Source organism: Salvelinus alpinus, chromosome 11 (genome assembly GCF_045679555.1).
Source record: "Salvelinus alpinus chromosome 11, SLU_Salpinus.1, whole genome shotgun sequence".
Lineage (NCBI taxonomy): Eukaryota > Metazoa > Chordata > Actinopteri > Salmoniformes > Salmonidae > Salvelinus > Salvelinus alpinus.
In genome coordinates this window covers 20,411,911-20,431,202 of record NC_092096.1, presented here as the reverse complement: position 1 = coordinate 20,431,202, position 19,292 = coordinate 20,411,911, and the positions used below count along the sequence as shown (strand labels likewise).

The 19,292-nt window shown below is 45.3% G+C and overlaps 1 protein-coding gene across 4 annotated transcripts in view; it reads right to left on the bottom strand.

The window, feature by feature from the left end:
• LOC139533713 (ATP-binding cassette sub-family C member 9-like) overlaps positions 1–12,210 on the bottom strand; it is a 47,364-nt gene extending 35,154 nt beyond the window's left edge. For all 4 annotated transcript variants that reach the window (XM_071332021.1, XM_071332024.1, XM_071332025.1 and 1 more), the window contains exons 1-9: positions 12,051–12,210; positions 11,163–11,318; positions 9,931–10,065; positions 9,494–9,656; positions 6,538–6,578; positions 6,260–6,402; positions 5,967–6,075; positions 4,794–4,901; positions 3,135–3,207 (exon numbers count right to left, since the gene is read on the bottom strand). In XM_071332021.1, the coding sequence (XP_071188122.1) occupies positions 3,135–3,207; positions 4,794–4,901; positions 5,967–6,075; positions 6,260–6,402; positions 6,538–6,578; positions 9,494–9,656; positions 9,931–10,065; positions 11,163–11,318; positions 12,051–12,191 (1,069 nt within the window). In that variant the 5' untranslated portion in view covers positions 12,192–12,210. The remainder of the gene's footprint in view (positions 1–3,134; positions 3,208–4,793; positions 4,902–5,966; positions 6,076–6,259; positions 6,403–6,537; positions 6,579–9,493; positions 9,657–9,930; positions 10,066–11,162; positions 11,319–12,050) is intronic.
• Positions 12,211–19,292: the final 7,082 nt, after the last annotated feature.

The window sequence follows — 19,292 nt, the reverse complement described above, 5'->3', positions numbered from 1 at the left end:
GAAGACACTATATAAAGGTAAGAAGACACTATATAAAGGTAAGAAGACACTATATAAAGGTTAGAAGACACTATATAAAGGTTAGAAGACACTATATAAAGGTAAGAAGACACTATATAAAGGTAAGAAGACACTATATAAAGGTAAGAAGACACTATATAAAGGTTAGAAGACACTATATAAAGGTAAGAAGACACTATATAAAGGTAAGAAGACACTATATAAAGGTTAGAAGAGACTATATAAAGGTTAGAAGACACTATATAAAGGTAAGAAGACACTATATAAAGGTTAGAAGACACTATATAAAGGTAAGAAGACACTATATAAAGGTAAGAAGACACTATATAAAGGTTAGAAGACACTATATAAAGGTTAGAAGACACTATATAAAGGTAAGAAGACACTATATAAAGGTTACAAGACACTATATAAAGGTTAGAAGACACTATATAAAGGTAAGAAGACACTATATAAAGGTTAGAAGACACTATATAAAGGTTAGAAGACACTATATAAAGGTATGAAGACACTATATAAAGGTTAGAAGACACTATATAAAGGTTAGAAGACACTATATAAAGGTAAGAAGACACTATATAAAGGTTAGAAGACACTATATAAAGGTAAGAAGACACTATATAAAGGTTAGAAGACACTATATAAAGGTTAGAAGACACTATATAAAGGTTAGAAGACACTATATAAAGGTAAGAAGACACTATATAAAGGTTAGAAGACACTATATAAAGGTTAGAAGACACTATATAAAGGTAAGAAGACACTATATAAAGGTAAGAAGACACTATATAAAGGTAAGAAGACACTATATAAAGGTTAGAAGACACTATATAAAGGTTAGAAGACACTATATAAAGGTTAGAAGACACTATATAAAGGTTAGAAGACACTATATAAAGGTAAGAAGACACTATATAAAGGTTAGAAGACACTATATAAAGGTAAGAAGACACTGTATAAAGGTTAGAAGACACTATATAAAGGTTAGAAGACACTATATAAAGGTTAGAAGACACTATATAAAGGTTAGAAGACACTATATAAAGGTAAGAAGACACTATATAAAGGTTAGAAGACACTATATAAAGGTTAGAAGACACTATATAAAGGTTAGAAGACACTATATAAAGGTTAGAAGACACTATATAAAGGTTAGAAGACACTATATAAAGGTTAGAAGACACTATATAAAGGTTAGAAGACACTATATAAAGGTATGAAGACACTATATAAAGGTTAGAAGACACTATATAAAGGTAAGAAGACACTATATAAAGGTTAGAAGACACTATATAAAGGTAAGAAGACACTATATAAAGGTTAGAAGACACTATATAAAGGTTAGAAGACACTATATAAAGGTAAGAAGACACTATATAAAGGTAAGAAAACACTATATAAAGGTTAGAAGACACTATATAAAGGTTAGAAGACACTATATAAAGGTTAGAAGACACTATATAAAGGTTAGAAGACACTATATAAAGGTTAGAAGACACTATATAAAGGTTAGAAGACACTATATAAAGGTATGAAGACACTATATAAAGGTTAGAAGACACTATATAAAGGTAAGAAGACACTGTATAAAGGTTAGAAGACACTATATAAAGGTTAGAAGACACTATATAAAGGTAAGAAGACACTATATAAAGGTTAGAAGACACTATATAAAGGTTAGAAGACACTATATAAAGGTTAGAAGACACTATATAAAGGTTAGAAGACACTATATAAAGGTAAGAAGACACTGTATAAAGGTTAGAAGACACTATATAAAGGTAAGAAGACACTATATAAAGGTTAGAAGACACTATATAAAGGTTAGAAGACACTATATAAAGGTTAGAAGACACTATATAAAGGTTAGAAGACACTATATAAAGGTAAGAAGACACTATATAAAGGTTAGAAGACACTATATAAAGGTAAGAAGACACTGTATAAAGGTTAGAAGACACTATATAAAGGTTAGAAGACACTATATAAAGGTTAGAAGACACTATATAAAGGTTAGAAGACACTATATAAAGGTAAGAAGACACTATATAAAGGTTAGAAGACACTATATAAAGGTTAGAAGACACTATATAAAGGTTAGAAGACACTATATAAAGGTTAGAAGACACTATATAAAGGTTAGAAGACACTATATAAAGGTTAGAAGACACTATATAAAGGTTAGAAGACACTATATAAAGGTTAGAAGACACTATATAAAGGTAAGAAGACACTATATAAAGGTTAGAAGACACTATATAAAGGTTAGAAGACACTATATAAAGGTTAGAAGACACTATATAAAGGTTAGAAGACACTATATAAAGGTATGAAGACACTATATAAAGGTTAGAAGACACTATATAAAGGTTAGAAGACACTATATAAAGGTTAGAAGACACTATATAAAGGTAAGAAGACACTATATAAAGGTTAGAAGACACTATATAAAGGTTAGAAGACACTATATAAAGGTTAGAAGACACTATATAAAGGTATGAAGACACTATATAAAGCATTAGAGACAACAGATTGTTCTATGTCAATCTGACATTGATAATGTCTGTTACAGCCCTGGTTAAAGCTTAAAAAGTAGGATAGGATGTTGGGATATCTTTACACTCTCAATTTAGATCAGTCATGTTTCCACATCAGTGGAGGCTGGTGGGAGGAGTTATAGGAGTATGGGCTCATTATAATGGCTAGAATGGAGAATGAATGGAATGGAGTCAGTCATGTAGTTTCCATACGTTTGATGTGTTTGATACCGTTCCATTTATTACATTCCAGCCATTACAATGTCCCTGTCCTCCTATAGCTCCTCCCACCACCCGCCACTGTTCCACATATCCTCCATAACACTTCTACTCCCTCAGCTGCAGCAAATAGTGGTCTACCAGGACCAGCCTATCCTGTTTGTCTTAGCAGACTAGCTGTCATATCTGACGGGCCACTGGCCATGAGGTCATAGCAGGGAGATATACTACACTGTCACACACACACGCACAAACACACACACAGCTGGTGTTAGATATACTACACTGACTGTCGACGACCTCCTAAACAGGACGCAGCCTGGCGTTGCCATGGTGTTCCCAGCAGGATCGGGTTACCTGTTGGAATGCAGATGTTGATGTCGGACAACGTTGACAAGTTGCTTCCCCATGTGAAGAATCCACTGTTCACCTGAACAGGATACAGTGGGATTAGTAGGCTGACAGAAAAGCATGCGACATGGAGCCTACATGTTATGGTCTGCAGCAGGTGGTTTAGATATGTATGTGTACATAGAAATAATGAACCATTTAGGTCTTTAAGGCAAATATAATAGCATGTTTACATAGTTATGTTGTGTTTTATGTCTTGTCCGATTCTACTGTTTATTATAGCCAGTAATCCCCCCTCCCTTCCATCCCCTACAGCAAAACCACACAAGATCTGAGATTCAGTGACACAGAACTAATAAATACAAGTTCAAAATGAAAGACAGACGTCTTATTACCGCTGAGAAAAGAGACTTGGTAAATTAAGTTTGTAAATAGACAGAGCGGATGTTACGGGGGTGAGGACCAGAGGGGATGGGGAGTCTTGAAAGGGAGGCAGGGATAGGGGTAGAGAGAGGTAGAGAGGGAGTGGAGGAAGATAGGGGTAAGCTGGGAGGCAGAGATGGGGGGGATAAGATGGAAGAGAAGAGAGAGGGAGGAATAAAGAGGGAGAGAGAATGGGTGATGAGACAGAGAGGAAGACAGAGCGGCAGAGAGAAAGGATGATGGGAGACAGAGAGGAAGACAGAGTGGCAGAGAGAAAGGATGATGGGAGACAGCGAGGAAGACAGAGCGGCAGAGAGAAAGGATGATGGGAGACAGCGAGGAAGACAGAGCGGCAGAGAGAAAGGATGATGGGAGACAGAGAGGAAGACAGAGCGGCAGAGAGAAAGGATGATGGGAGACAGCGAGGAAGACAGAGCGGCAGAGAGAAAGGATGATGGGAGACAGCGAGGAAGACAGAGCGGCAGAGAGAAGGGGTGATGGGAGACAGATAGGAGGAGAGGGGTGATGGGAGAGAGAAGAAGGTAGAGAGGCAGAGAGAGAAAGCGGTTGAGATGAGAGAGGAGACAAAGAAAGAAGATTTATCTAGTTCACACAGAGCAGCAGGCCATTAATTCGACCCTCAAACCCTCCTGCTGCCCCCAAGCTCATTAACAGACTGCCTACAATAATGCTGTGGGTCCACAGGGATAGCAACAGGATGTGGACCCCAAAGAGACCAGAACAGGGGCTGAGAACATGTCAGTTAATGACACAGGGCACAGGGTTCTCTGTTCTCATGAGAATCCCCTGCCTCTGACTCATGATGTGGGTCCTGAGAGTTTAAACTGTCGGTAAATGTTGACTTCTCCTCAGGGTGTGTTTCACACAATGGACAGGCCAAGAGATGAAACATCTGCTGTGAGAGATAGACCATGTTAACATCTGTGGTGTCACGTGTTACTAGAGTGAATGACCCGGGCGGATGTGACAAAAAGGCCAGTTTAAAGGTTTACTGACAACTGTCAGACTCTAGCTCAGAAGCCTCTGCGTGTGTACGTGTCTACGTGCGTGCATGTGGCTGCACATGTACGTGAGCTACAGCTTGTCTGTGAGTTGATAGCCTACGTGTCTGTTCCTGTGTCCGTGCATGCAGTCAACGAGTGTGTGCGGTGTTGTGTGTGTCACAGGTCCTGAGAAGAAGGGCCAATGAGCTTGTTGAGGTGTTGAACTTTGACCCCTGACCTTGACAGCCACGTCCTCAGTCTCGTTGGGTCGCAGTGGTCTGCGTGCTGGCTGCTCATAGCTGTCCATCTGGTAGAGCAGGGGCTGCTTCCTGTTTATAGCCTTGGTCTGGAGAGAGAGAGGTAGGGAGGGGGAGATGGGGAGAAAGAGGGGAGAGGGAGGAAGAGAGTGGGAGGGAGAGGGGAGAGGGAGGGAGGGAGTGGGAGGGAGAGGGGAGAGGGAGGGAGGGAGGGAGGGATAGAATGAAAGACAGAAATGGGGAGAGGGAGATGGAGGGTGAGAAAAAGAGAAAGAGAGATTGCATTCAGTGATAAACTTGGCCCCTCATCCGCTGTAACCTCCAGGGAGGACCCCCTCTCAGACCCTGACTGAGACTGTCCCCAGAGGGAGCTTCTTATCCCCTACCCCTCATCCCCAAGACATCCCTCCCCCTATCCCTTCGTCCCTCCCTCCCTCCCTCCATCCATCCTTCAGCCCTAAACAAATGGCTCCTCCATCTCACACTAACCCCTCCACCACTTGGTCTCTGTCTCCCTCCACTTCTTCTGAGGAGTCCAACACAGAAATAAACCTGTCAAAGTCCAGAGAACAGCTGAAGACATGACGAGACTAGCAGCAACCAGCTACTTAACGACTCCTGGTTGAGATTCCCCATTAAACCCTGCTGCTAGATTGACACGGTGTGTAGTTACAGTTACTCCTTCTACAGAGACCAGATCTGCTCTGGTCAAACAGACACTTTCTCTGCAGTTACACCAAAAGCTTGAAGTTAGAAACACATGTTGGCTCTGAAACGTGGTCAGATGAAAAGCATCATAACCATCATATCATCCTGATGAGTCCATTAGCCGTGTTGGGAGCTGTCGAAACCCTGTAGTAACACAGTAGTAGTTGTATTCCATGCTGGCTGTAAATGAATAGCTCCTGGATTAGGCTCTGTGCTGGCTGAAAGGCTAGCATTAGCTGCTCTGGCAGAGGGACAGATAAGTAATTGGGTCATGTTCATTAGGGACCAAAGTGAATAAACAGACTGAAACGCTAAGAGACTACCTCGAAACACACCATTTAGTTTACATTTTACTTCAGTGTGCCCTACTAAACACGACTCAGGCCTGTATTGGGGCAGTGTTTGGTAATAGTGATGGTGGTGTGTGTGTGTGTGTGTGTACTCACCGCCCCAGGGTGTTTCTTACAGGCCTCTAGGGACACAGACATGTCTCCGTTCCTCCAGCTGTCATCGCCAATCTCATCGCTCTGCAGGAACTCACCCAGCTTCTGGACGCTGTGGATAGGACATGATATGATAGGACACACACACACACACACACACACACACACACACACCACACACACACACACACACACATATAAATAACCCTTCTATGATAAATAAGATTCCAGCAGATTGTCTATCTGGTAACTATCCAGTATTCAGTATCCCTGGGCGTCCTCAGTAGGCCTCTCACCTGACCATGGCCTTGACTGCGAAGCGGACCACGGTGGAGAGCAGGAACAGTGGGGTAACCAGGATGTGGAAGAGGGCCAGAGCAGCGAAGGCCTCCGAGGAGCTGGGTTTGGACTTGTTGATCAGGGCGTGGCTGACAAACGTCTGACAGAGACACAAAGGGACACACAGTTACTCAGTTCGGTATTGTTACCAGATTTCAGAGCTGGCAAAAAACACTAGGTAAAATTGTCCGGAAAATGGCCTGCAGGATACAGGAATGATGAGAAACCCTCTTACCACAAGCACAGCAGCGATGGGGATAGCAGCATTCATGAAAACTGGGGAGGAAGAGAGGTCGTGTTATGTAACAACAGAGAGCATTTGGAGAGAACAAAGACATTTTCAAACTTCAAAGCTCTTAAGTCAAACTGAGCCCCAAATATAAATGAGGACAGAATATAAGCAGTGTGAGTGTCTTACTGGACAAAAGGAAGGGGATTTCACAGCTCAAAAGAAAGGATGTGATAGGGCGAAGGTGTGTGTGTGTCTCACTAGACATGGAGGTGTAGAGGGCGAAGGTGTGTGTGTGTCTCACTAGACATGGAGGTGTAGAGGGCGAAGGTGTGTGTGTCTCACTAGACATGGAGGTGTAGAGGGCCAAGGTGTGTGTGTCTCACTAGACATGGAGGTGTAGAGGGCGAAGGTGTGTGTGTGTCACTAGACATGGAGGTCTAGAGGGCCAAGGTGTGTGTGTGTCTCACTAGACATGGAGGTGTAGAGGGCGAAGGTGTGTGTGTCTCACTAGACATGGAGGTGTAGAGGGCGAAGGTGTGTGTGTTTCACTAGACATGGAGGTGTAGAGGGCGAAGGTGTGTGTGTCTCACTAGACATGGAGGTGTAGAGGGCGAAGGTGTGTGTGTTTCACTAGACATGGAGGTGTAGAGGGCGAAGGTGTGTGTGTCTCACTAGACATGGAGGTGTAGAGGGCGAAGGTGTGTGTGTCTCACTAGACATGGAGGTGTAGAGGGCGAAGGTGTGTGTGTCTCACTAGACATGGAGGTGTAGAGGGCGAAGGTGTGTGTGTCTCACTAGACATGGAGGTGTAGAGGGCGAAGGTGTGTGTGTCTCACTAGACATGGAGGTGTAGAGGGCGAAGATGTGTGTGTCTCACTAGACATGGCGGTGTAGAGAGCGAAGGTGTGTGTGTCTCACTAGACATGGAGGTGTAGAGGGCCAAGGTGTGTGTGTCTCACTAGACATGGAGGTGTAGAGGGCGAAGGTGTGTGTGTCTCACTAGACATGGAGGTGTAGAGGGCGAAGGTGTGTGTGTCTCACTAGACATGGAGGTGTAGAGGGCCAAGGTGTGTGTGTGTCTCACTAGACATGGAGGTGTAGAGGGTGAAGGTGTGTGTGTCTCACTAGACATGGAGGTGTAGAGGGCGAAGCTGTGTGTGTCTCACTAGACATGGAGGTGTAGAGGGCCAAGGTGTGTGTGTGTCTCACTAGACATGGAGGTGTAGAGGGCCAAGGTGTGTGTGTCTCTCTAGACATGGAGGTGTAGAGGGCGAAGGTGTGTGTGTGTCTCACTAGACATGGAGGTGTAGAGGGCGAAGGTGTGTGTGTCTCACTAGACATGGAGGTGTAGAGGGCGAAGGTGTGTGTGTCTCTCTAGACATGGAGGTGTAGAGGGCGAAGGTGTGTGTGTCTCACTAGACATGGAGGTGTAGAGGGCCAAGGTGTGTGTGTCTCACTAGACATGGAGGTGTAGAGGGCGAAGGTGTGTGTGTCTCACTAGACATGGAGGTGTAGAGGGCGAAGGTGTGTGTGTCTCACTAGACATGGAGGTGTAGAGGGCCAAGGTGTGTGTGTGTCTCACTAGACATGGAGGTGTAGAGGGCGAAGATGTGTGTGTCTCACTAGACATGGAGGTGTAGAGGTCCAAGGTGTGTGTGTCTCTCTAGACATGGAGGTGTAGAGGGTGAAGGTGTGTGTGTGTCTCACTAGACATGGAGGTGTAGAGGGCGAAGGTGTGTGTGTCTCTCTAGACATGGAGGTGTAGAGGGCGAAGGTGTGTGTGTCTCACTAGACATGGAGGTGTAGAGGTCCAAGGTGTGTGTGTCTCTCTAGACATGGAGGTGTAGAGGGTGAAGGTGTGTGTGTGTCTCACTAGACATGGAGGTGTAGAGGGCGAAGGTGTGTGTGTGTCTCACTAGACATGGAGGTGTAGAGGGCGAAGGTGTGTGTGTCTCACTAGACATGGAGGTGTAGAGGGCGAAGGTGTGTGTGTCTCACTAGACATGGAGGTGTAGAGGGCCACGGTGTGTGTGTCTCTCTAGACATGGAGGTGTAGAGGGCCACGGTGTGTGTGTCTCTCTAAACATGGAGGTGTAGAGGGCGAAGGTGTGTGTGTGTCTCACTAGACATGGAGGTGTAGAGGGTGAAGGTGTGTGTGTGTCTCACTAGACATGGAGGTGTAGAGGGCGAAGGTGTGTGTGTGTCTCACTAGACATGGAGGTGTAGAGGGCGAAGGTGTGTGTGTCTCACTAGACATGGAGGTGTAGAGGGCGAAGGTGTGTGTGTCTCACTAGACATGGAGGTGTAGAGGGCCACGGTGTGTGTGTCTCTCTAGACATGGAGGTGTAGAGGGCCACGGTGTGTGTGTCTCTCTAAACATGGAGGTGTAGAGGGCGAAGGTGTGTGTGTGTCTCACTAGACATGGAGGTGTAGAGGGCCAAGGTGTGTGTGTCTCACTAGACATGGAGGTGTAGAGGGCCAAGGTGTGTGTGTGTCACTAGACATGGAGGTGTAGAGGGCCAAGGTGTGTGTGTGTCTCACTAGACATGGAGGTGTAGAGGGCCAAGGTGTGTGTGTGTCACTAGACATGGAGGTGTAGAGGGCCAAAGTGTGTGTGTGTCTCACTAGACATGGAGGTGTAGAGGGCCAAGGTGTGTGTGTTTCTCACTAGACATGGAGGTGTAGAGGGCCAAGGTGTGTGTGTCTCTCTAGACATGGAGGTGTAGAGGGTGAAGATGTGTGTGTCTCACTAGACTTGGAGGTGTAGAGGGCCAAGGTGTGTGTGTCTCTCTAGACATGGAGGTGTAGAGGGCGAAGATGTGTGTGTCTCACTAGACTTGGAGGTGTAGAGGGCCAAGGTGTGTGCGTGTCTCACTAGACATGGAGGTGTAGAGGGCGAAGATGTGTGTGTCTCACTAGACATGGAGGTGTAGAGGACGAAGGTGTGTGTGTGTCTCACTAGACATGGAGGTGTAGAGGGCGAAGGTGCGGAGGCTAGTGAGCTCCTTGCCCCTGGTATCTTCTACACTGTCACAGAAGATGTTCTCCCAGGCGTACAGCTTCAGCAGCTTGATCCCCTTCAGAATCTCTGTGGTCTTCTTCAGACGCTCCGTAGACTGGTCCTGTTAGAAGAGGGCGATGCCTTACTGAAGATTTCAACTACAAAATAATATGAATATTTTCTAATTTCAACTCTTTTTAAAGGCTATTGTTCCCTTATCATATACCGTTTCCCTCATCACAACAGAAAATAACTGAAATCACTCAAATGTAGGCTATTTATTCATGGTAAAGCTTGCAGGTTCATATCTAGAGTGACAGTGAAACTACGATCTAAGGGATTGGTGCAGGCAGTGTTCAACCTGAGTGGCTCAACGTGAACAGAGGGTGACTCACCAGGGTGCTCTTCTGGGTGTCAGCCAGCTTGGTAGCGATCAGGTATTGGACTGGAGCCAGCAGCACGATGACTGAAGCTCCAATCAGAGCACTGGTCCCCAGCAGGTAGTACAGCAGGATCACGCCCATCACAATCTGAGCAGGAACACAACACAAAGATATGAGGGAGTTATTAGTGATATATTAGGGAGTTATTAGGGAGCTTTTAGGGATATATTAGGGAGTTATTAGGGAGTTATTAGGGATATATTAGGGAGTTATTAGGGAGTTATTAGGGATATATTAGTGATATATTAGGGAGTTATTAGGGATATATTATGGAGTTATTAGGGATAAATTAGGGATAAATTAGGGAGCTTTGAGGGATATATTATGGAGTTATTAGGGAGTTATTAGGGATATATTATGGAGTTATTAGGGAGTTATTAGGGATATATTAGGGAGTTATTAGGGATATATTAGGGATGTATTAGGGAGTTATTAGGGATATATTAGGGATGTATTAGGGAGTTATTAGGGAGTTATGTGGGATATATTAGGGAGTTATTATGGAGTTATGAGGGATATATTAGGGAGTTATGAGGGAGTTATTATGGAGTTATGTGGGATATATTAGGGAGTTATTATGGATATATTATGGAGTTATTAGGGATAAATTAGGGAGCTTTGAGGGATATATTATGGAGTTATTAGGGAGTTATTAGGGATATAGTTGTGATATATTAGGGAGTTATTAGGGATATATTAGGGAGTTATGAGGGATATATTAGGGAGTTATGAGGGATATATTAGGGAGTTATTATGGAGTTATGAGGGATATATTAGGGAGTTATTATGGAGTTATGAGGGATATATTAGTGATAAATTATTGATGCATAATATTACAGTCATATTGGTACTGGCAGATAATGGCTTAAAAAATACTTACTTGTTAACCCATATTCTGAGACAAAATCATGCTTTGGCGTCCACTTTAAGATCATGTTGTTGGCCGGATCATACATAGAGACTATGTCCAGATAGATAGTATCTTAACAGCATGGCACAACCTGCACTTATGTCAAATTTACCTCAAAAGTTTTTTGTTGTTGTTGCATTTTAGCTAACACTAACCTTAACCTAATTCTCCTAACCTGCTACGTTAATTCTCCTAACCTACTGCGTAAATTCTCCTAACCTGCTACGAAAAGTACATTTCGACATAAGCTGAATTCTATCTAGTAAAAACCCACCTGCACTGGCATGGCCCAGAGGTTGGGACACAGGAAGAGGAACCACATGAGCTGGTTGGTTTCTATGGCAACCAGGTTGTTGATCTGGCCCAGGGTCATCTCTCCCATGGACATGTTAGAGGTGGACAGACGCAGGATCTTGTTGTAGATCATCGCCTAGGAAATGGGCAGGACAGAGGATATTAACAACCTACTAGATACAGTACATTCACTTCTGTGACTGTCTACGGCTGTCCCGATTCTCCACCTCTGTGACTGTCTACGGCTGTCCCGATTCTCCACCTCTGTGACTGTCTACGGCTGTCCCGATTCTCCACCTCTGTGACTGTCTACGGCTCTCCAGATTCTCCACCTCTGTGACTGTCTACGGCTGTCCAGATCCTCCACCTCTGACTGTCTACGGCTGTCCAGATCCTCCACCTCTGTGACTGTCTACGGCTGTCCAGATCCTCCACCTCTGTGACTGTCTACGGCTGTCCAGATTCTCCACCTCTGTGACTGTCTACGGCTGTCCAGATTCTCCACCTCTGTGACTGTCTACGGCTGTCCCAATTCTCCACCTCTGTGACTGTCTACGGCTGTCCAGATCCTCCACCTCTGTGACTGTCTACGGCTGTCCCGATTCTCCACCTCTGTGACTGTCTACGGCTGTCCCGATTCTCCACCTCTGTGACTGTCTACGGCTGTCCCAATTCTCCACTTTATTTTTGCACCTCCCCACTCCCCGTCATGAATTGATCAATGGCAGAAACTCCCGTCAGCCAATGACTACACCAATCTAATGCTTTAAAATCTATGACAGAGACTGAACAAGTGAACACTTTGGGTAAAGGATGGAGAATCGGTGACGCAATATCCTACAAATCCCAGAATCCTCCAGTCAGTCACCAGCAGGGCTCCACGGAGGTTGATGCCGGTCTCTATGGTGACATAGTAGGAGGCCTGTAGGAAGGTCCGCTGTAGCACCAGGGCCAGGAACAGCAGAACAGCCAGCACTGACGTATTCTGGAGCAGCTCGTTGGACGACATAAAGTAGACCTCGAAATAGGGGACCTGATAGACAGTCACACACACACACACACACACACACACACACAAGGTTAGAGCAGATGTAGGGGACGGTAAAAAGCAAGACCTGACACTACCCAGACCCCGTCACTACCCAGACGATGTCACACACAGAAGGACAGAGAGTGAGAGAGTGTGAGATGAGTGAGGAATTTTCCATGTCACTCAGAAATGCACGCCTGCAGTACTTCAGCCTAAACTCTCTGTTCCTCTGTTCAGCCCTCTAACATGATGCTTTACTTTAGAGAGACGTTCCTCTGTTCAGTCCTCTACCATGATGCTCTACTTTAGAGAGATGTTCCTCTGTTCAGCCCTCTAACATGATGCTCTACTTTAGAGAGACGTTCCTCAGTTCAGTCCTCTAACATGATGCTCTACTTTAGAGAGACGTCCCTCTGTTCAGTCCTCTACCATGATGCTCTACTTTATTTCATCAGTTCAGTCCACTAACATGATGCTCTACTAGTTCATCAGTTCAGTCCTCTAACATGATGCTCTACTTCAGTTCATCAGTTCAGTCCTCTAACATGATGCTCTACTAGTTCATCAGTTCAGTCCACTAACATGATGCTCTACCTCAGTTCATCAGTTCAGTCCTCTAACATGATGCTCTACCTCAGTTCCTCTGTTCAGCCCTCTAACATGATGCTCTACTAGTACATCAGTTCAGTCCTCTAACATGATGCTCTACCTCAGTTCATCAGTCCAGTCCTCTAACATGATGCTCTACTTCAGTTCATCAGTTCAGTCCTCTAACATGATGCTCTACTTCAGTTCATCAGTTCAGTCCTCTAACATGATGCTCTACTAGTTCATCAGTTCAGTCCTCTAACATGATGCTCTACTTCAGTTCATCAGTTCAGTCCTCTAACATGATGCTCTACTAGTTCATCAGTTCAGTCCTCTAACATGATGCTCTACTAGTTCATCAGTTCAGTCCTCTAACATGATGCTCTACTAGTTTATCAGTTCAGTCCTCTAACATGATGCTCTACCTCAGTTCATCAGTTCAGTCCTCTAACATGATGCTCTACTTCAGTTCATCAGTTCAGTCCTCTAACATGATGCTCTACTAGTTCATCAGTTCAGTCCTCTAACATGATGCTCTACTAGTTCATCAGTTCAGTCCTCTAACATGATGCTCTACTAGTTTATCAGTTCAGTCCTCTAACATGATGCTCTACCTCAGTTCATCAGTTCAGTCCTCTAACATGATGCTCTACTTCAGTTCATCAGTTCAGTCCTCTAACATGATGCTCTACTAGTTCATCAGTTCAGTCCTCTAACATGATGCTCTACTAGTTCATCAGTTCAGTCCTCTAACATGATGCTCTACTAGTTTATCAGTTAAGTCCTCTAACATGATGCTCTACCTCAGTTCATCAGTTCAGTCCTCTAACATGATGCTCTACTTCAGTTCATCAGTTCAGTCCTCTAACATGATGCTCTACTAGTTCATCAGTTCAGTCCTCTAACATGATGCTCTACTAGTTCATCAGTTCAGTCCTCTAACATGATGCTCTACTAGTTCATCAGTTCAGTCCTCTAACATGATGCTCTACTAGTTCATCAGTTCAGTCCTCTAACATGATGCTCTACTAGTTCATCAGTTCAGTCCTCTAACATGATGCTCTACTAGTTCATCAGTTCAGTCCTCTAACATGATGCTGCTGACTCCCCACTGGTCCCAGGATAGTTTATTTCTGTGTCCTAAATGGATTTCTGGTGTACCTTTAACAGTTAGTTAAGGAAAGTGTGTGTGTGTGTGTGTGTGTGTGTGTGTGTGTGTGTGTGTGTGTGTGTGTGTGTGTGTGTGTGTGTGTGTGTGTGTGTGTGTGTGTGTGTGTGTGCGTGTGTGTGTGTGAGCGTATTTCTGTATCTGTGTATGTGTGAGGGTGTGAAATATGCTGTGTGATCATTTGTGTCTATAATATAATTGGTCTAATGGGGGTGACGTGGTGGCTGGGACAGGGACAGGGTTGGGTACAATGGCGCTGTCGACGCCTCGTGACATCACAGAGGAAGTGAGTCATCATGAGAAGACAAGCAGACCACCCTGCTGCGCCCTCATGGCGATGTCGATGACACAACCCACAGCGTCAGACAGTGAGCTAACTACAGTGGGGAGAACAAGTATTTGATACACTGCCGATTTTGCAGGTTTTCCTACTTACAAAGCATGTAGAGGTCTGTAATTTTTATCATAGGTACACTTCAACTGTGAGAGACGGAATCTAAAACAAAAATCCAGAAAATCACATTGTATGATTTTTAAATAATTAATTTGCATTTTATTGCATGACATAAGTATTTGATCACCTACCAACCAGTAAGAATTCCGGCTCTCACAGACCTGTTAGTTTTTCTTTAAGAAGCCCTCCTGTTCTCCACTCATTACCTGTATTAACTGCACCTGTTTGAACTCGTTACCTGTATAAAAGACACCTGTCCACACACTCAATCAAACAGATTCCAACCTCTCCACAATGGCCAAGACCAGAGAGCTGTGTAAGGACATCAGGGATAAAATTGTAGACCTGCACAAGGCTGGGATGGGCTACAGGACAATAGGCAAGCAGCTTGGTGAGAAGGAAACAACTGTTGGCGCAATTATTAGAAAATGGAAGAAGTTCAAGATGACGGTCAATCACCCTCGGTCTGGGGCTCCATGCAAGATTTCACCTCGTGGGGCATCAATGATCATGAGGAAGGTGAGGGATCAGCCCAGAACTACACGGCAGGACCTGGTCAATGACCTGAAGAGAGCTGGGACCACAGTCTCAAAGAAAACCATTAGTAACACACTACGCCGTCATGGATTAAAATCCTGCAGCGCACGCAAGGTCCCCCTGCTTAAGCCAGTGCATGTCCAGGCCTGTCTGAAGTTTGCCAATGACCATCTGGATGATCCAGAGGAGGAATGGGAGAAGGTCATGTGGTCTGATGAGACAAAAATAGAGCTTTTTGGTCTAACTCCACTCGCCGTGTTTGGAGGAAGAAGAAGTATGAGTACAACCCCAAGAACACCATCCCAACCGTGAAGCATGGAGGTGGAAACATCATTCTTTGGGGATGCTTTTCTGCAAAGGGGACAGGACGACTGCACCGTATTGAGGGGAGGATGGATGGGGCCATGTATCGCGAGATCTTGGCCAACAACCTCCTTCCCTCAGTAAGAGCATTGAAGATGGGTCGTGGCTGGGTCTTCCAGCATGACAACGACACAAAGCACACAGCCATGGCAACTAAGGAGTGGCTCCGTAAGAAGCATCTCAAGGTCCTGGAGTGCCCTAGCCAGTCTCCAGACCTGAACCCAATAGAAAATCTTTGGAGGGAGCTGAAAGTCCGTATTGCCCAGCGACAGCCCCGAAACCTGAAGGATCTGGAGAAGATCTGTAGGGAGGAGTGGGCCAAAATCCCTGCTGCAGTGTGTGCAAACCTAGTCAAGAACTACAGGAAACGTATGATCTCTGTAATTGCAAACAAAGGTTTCTGTACCAAATATTAAGTTCTGCTTTTCTGATGTATCAAATACTTATGTCATGCAATAAAATGCAAATTAATTACTTAAAAATCATACAATGTGATTTTCTGGATTTTTGTTTTAGATTCCGTCTCTCATAGTTGAAGTGTACCTATGATAAAAATTACAGACCTCTACATGCTTTGTAAGTAGGAAAACCTGCAAAATCGGCAGTGTATCAAATACTTGTTCTCCCCACTGTATATAATAAACTATTTATCTCTATGGAGCTAACTAGCCAACAGTCACAACAACATGGAGGACTGTGTCACACAAACAAGACGTCTGCTGTATCAAATTGAATCACTTGAATGAGCCGTAATGGATGGGACATAAGAACATAGGAGGGATGAACAGTAATTATGGTACCAGGAGCAGAGTTATGGGCGGATGGGAACAGTAACTATGGTACCAGGAGCAGAGTTATGGGCCGATGGGAACAGTAATTATGGTACCAGGAGCAGAGTTATGGGCCGATGGGAACAGTAATTATGGTACCAGGAGCAGAGTTATGGGCCGATGGGAACAGTAACTATGGTACCAGGAGCAGAGTTATGGGCCGATGGGAACAGTAACTATGGTACCAGGAGCAGAGTTATGGGCCGATGGGAACAGTAACTATGGTACCAGGAGCAGAGTCATGGGCTGATGGGAACAGTAATTATGGTACCAGGAGCAGAGTTATGGGCCGATGGGAACAGTAACTATGGTACCAGGAGCAGAGTTATGGGCCGATGGGAACAGTAACTATGGTACCAGGAGCAGAGTTATGGGCCGATGGGAACAGTAACTATGGTACCAGGAGGAGAGTTATGGGCCGATGGGAACAGTAACTATGGTACCAGGAGCAGAGTTGTGGGCCGATGGGAACAGTAATTATGGTACCAGGAGCAGAGTTATGGGCCGATGGGAACAGTAACTATGGTACCAGGAGCAGAGTTATGGGCCGATGGGAACAGTAACTATGGTACCAGGAGCAGAGTTATGGGCCGATGGGAACAGTAACTATGGTACCAGGAGCAGAGTTATGGGCCGATGGGAACAGTAATTATGGTACCAGGAGCAGAGTTATGCGCCGATGGGAACAGTAACTATGGTACCAGGAGCAGAGTTATGGGCCGATGGGAACAGTAACTATGGTACCAGGAGCAGAGTTATGGGCCGATGGGAACAGTAATTATGGTACCAGGAGCAGAGTTGTGGGCCGATGGGAACAGTAATTATGGTACCAGGAGCAGAGTTATGGGCCGATGGGAACAGTAACTATGGTACCAGGAGCAGAGTTATGGGCCGATGGGAACAGTAACTATGGTACCAGGAGCAGAGTTATGGGCCGATGGGAACAGTAATTATGGTACCAGGAGCAGAGTTATGGGCCGATGGGAACAGTAATTATGGTACCAGGTGCAGAGTTATGCGCCGATGGGAACAGTAACTATGGTACCAGGAGCAGAGTTATGGGCCGATGGGAACAGTAATTATGGTACCAGGAGCAGAGTTATGGGCCGATGGGAACAGTAATTATGGTACCAGGAGCAGAGTTATGGGCCGATGGGAACAGTAATTATGGTACCAGGAGCAGAGTTATGGGTGGATGGGAACAGTAACTATGGTACCAGGAGCAGAGTTATGGGCCGATGGGAACAGTAACTATGGTACCAGGAGCAGAGTTATGGGCCGATGGGAACAGTAATTATGGTACCAGGAGCAGAGTTATGGGCCGATGGGAACAGTAATTATGGTACCAGGAGCAGAGTTATGGGCCGATGGGAACAGTAATTATGGTACCAGGAGCAGAGTTATGGGCCGATGGGAACAGTAATTATGGTACCAGGAGCAGAGTTATGGGCCGATGGGAACAGTAATTATGGTACCAGGAGCAGAGTTATGGGCCGATGGGAACAGTAATTATGGTACCAGGAGCAGAGTTATGGGCCGATGGGAACAGTAATTATGGTACCAGGAGCAGAGTTATGGGCCGATGGGAACAGTAACTATGGTACCAGGAGCAGAGTTATGGGCCGATGGGAACAGTAACTATGGTACCAGGAGCAGAGTTATGGGCCGATGGGAACAGTAATTATGGTACCAGGAGCAGAGTTATGGGCCGATGGGAACAGTAATTATGTTACCAGGAGCAGAGTTATGGGCCGATGGGAACAGTAATTATGGTACCAGGAGCAGAGTTATGGGCCGATGTGAACAGTAACTATGGTACCAGGAGCAGAGTTATGGGCCGATGGGAACAGTAATTATGGTACCAGGAGCAGAGTTATGGGCTGATGGGAACAGTAATTATGGTACCAGGAGCAGAGTTATGGGCCGATGGGAACAGTAATTATGGTACCAGGAGCAGAGTTATGGGCCGATGGGAACAGTAACTATGGTACCAGGAGCAGAGTTATGGGCCGATGGGAACAGTAACTATGGTACCAGGAGCAGAGTTATGGGCCGATGGGAACAGTAATTATGGTACCAGGAGCAGAGTCATGGGCCGATGGGAACAGTAACTATGGTACCAGGAGCAGAGTTATGGGCCGATGGGAACAGTAATTATGGTACCAGGAGCAGAGTTATGGGCCGATGGGAACAGTAATTATGGTACCAGGAGCAGAGTTATGGGCCGATGGGAACAGTAACTATGGTACCAGGAGCAGAGTTATGGGCCGATGGGAACAGTAACTATGGTACCAGGAGCAGAGTTATGGGCCGATGGGAACAGTAATTATGGTACCAGGAGCAGAGTTATGGGCCGATGGGAACAGTAACTATGGTACCAGGAGCAGAGTTATGGGCCGATGGGAACAGTAATTATGGTACCAGGAGCAGAGTTATGGGCCGATGGGAACAGTAATTATGGTACCAGGAGCAGAGTTATGGGCCGATGGGAACAGTAATTATGGTACCAGGAGCAGAGTTATGGGCCGATGGGAACAGTAATTATGGTACCAGGAGCAGAGTTATGGGCCGATGGGAACAGTAACTATGGTACCAGGAGCAGAGTTATGGGCCGATGGGAACAGTAATTATGGTACCAGGAGCAGAGTTATGGGCCGATGGGAACAGTAATTATGGTACCAGGAGCAGAGTTATGGGCCGATGGGAACAGTAACTATGGTACCAGGAGCAGAGTTATGGGCCGATGGGAACAGTAATTATGGTACCAGGAGCAGAGTTATGGGCCGATGGGAACAGTAACTATGGTACCAGGAGCAGAGTTATGGGCTGATGGGAACAGTAATTATGGTACCAGGAGCAGAGTTATGGGCCGATGGGAACAGTAACTATGGTACCAGGAGCAGAGTTATGGGCCGATGGGAACAGTAATTATGGTACCAGGAGCAGAGTTATGGGCCGATGGGAACAGTAACTATGGTACCAGGAGCAGAGTTATGGGCCGATGGGAACAGTAACTATGGTACCAGGAGCAGAGTTATGGGCCGATGGGAACAGTAATTATGGTACCAGGAGCAGAGTTATGGGCCGATGGGAACAGTAACTATGGTACCAGGAGCAGAGTTATGGGCCGATGGGAACAG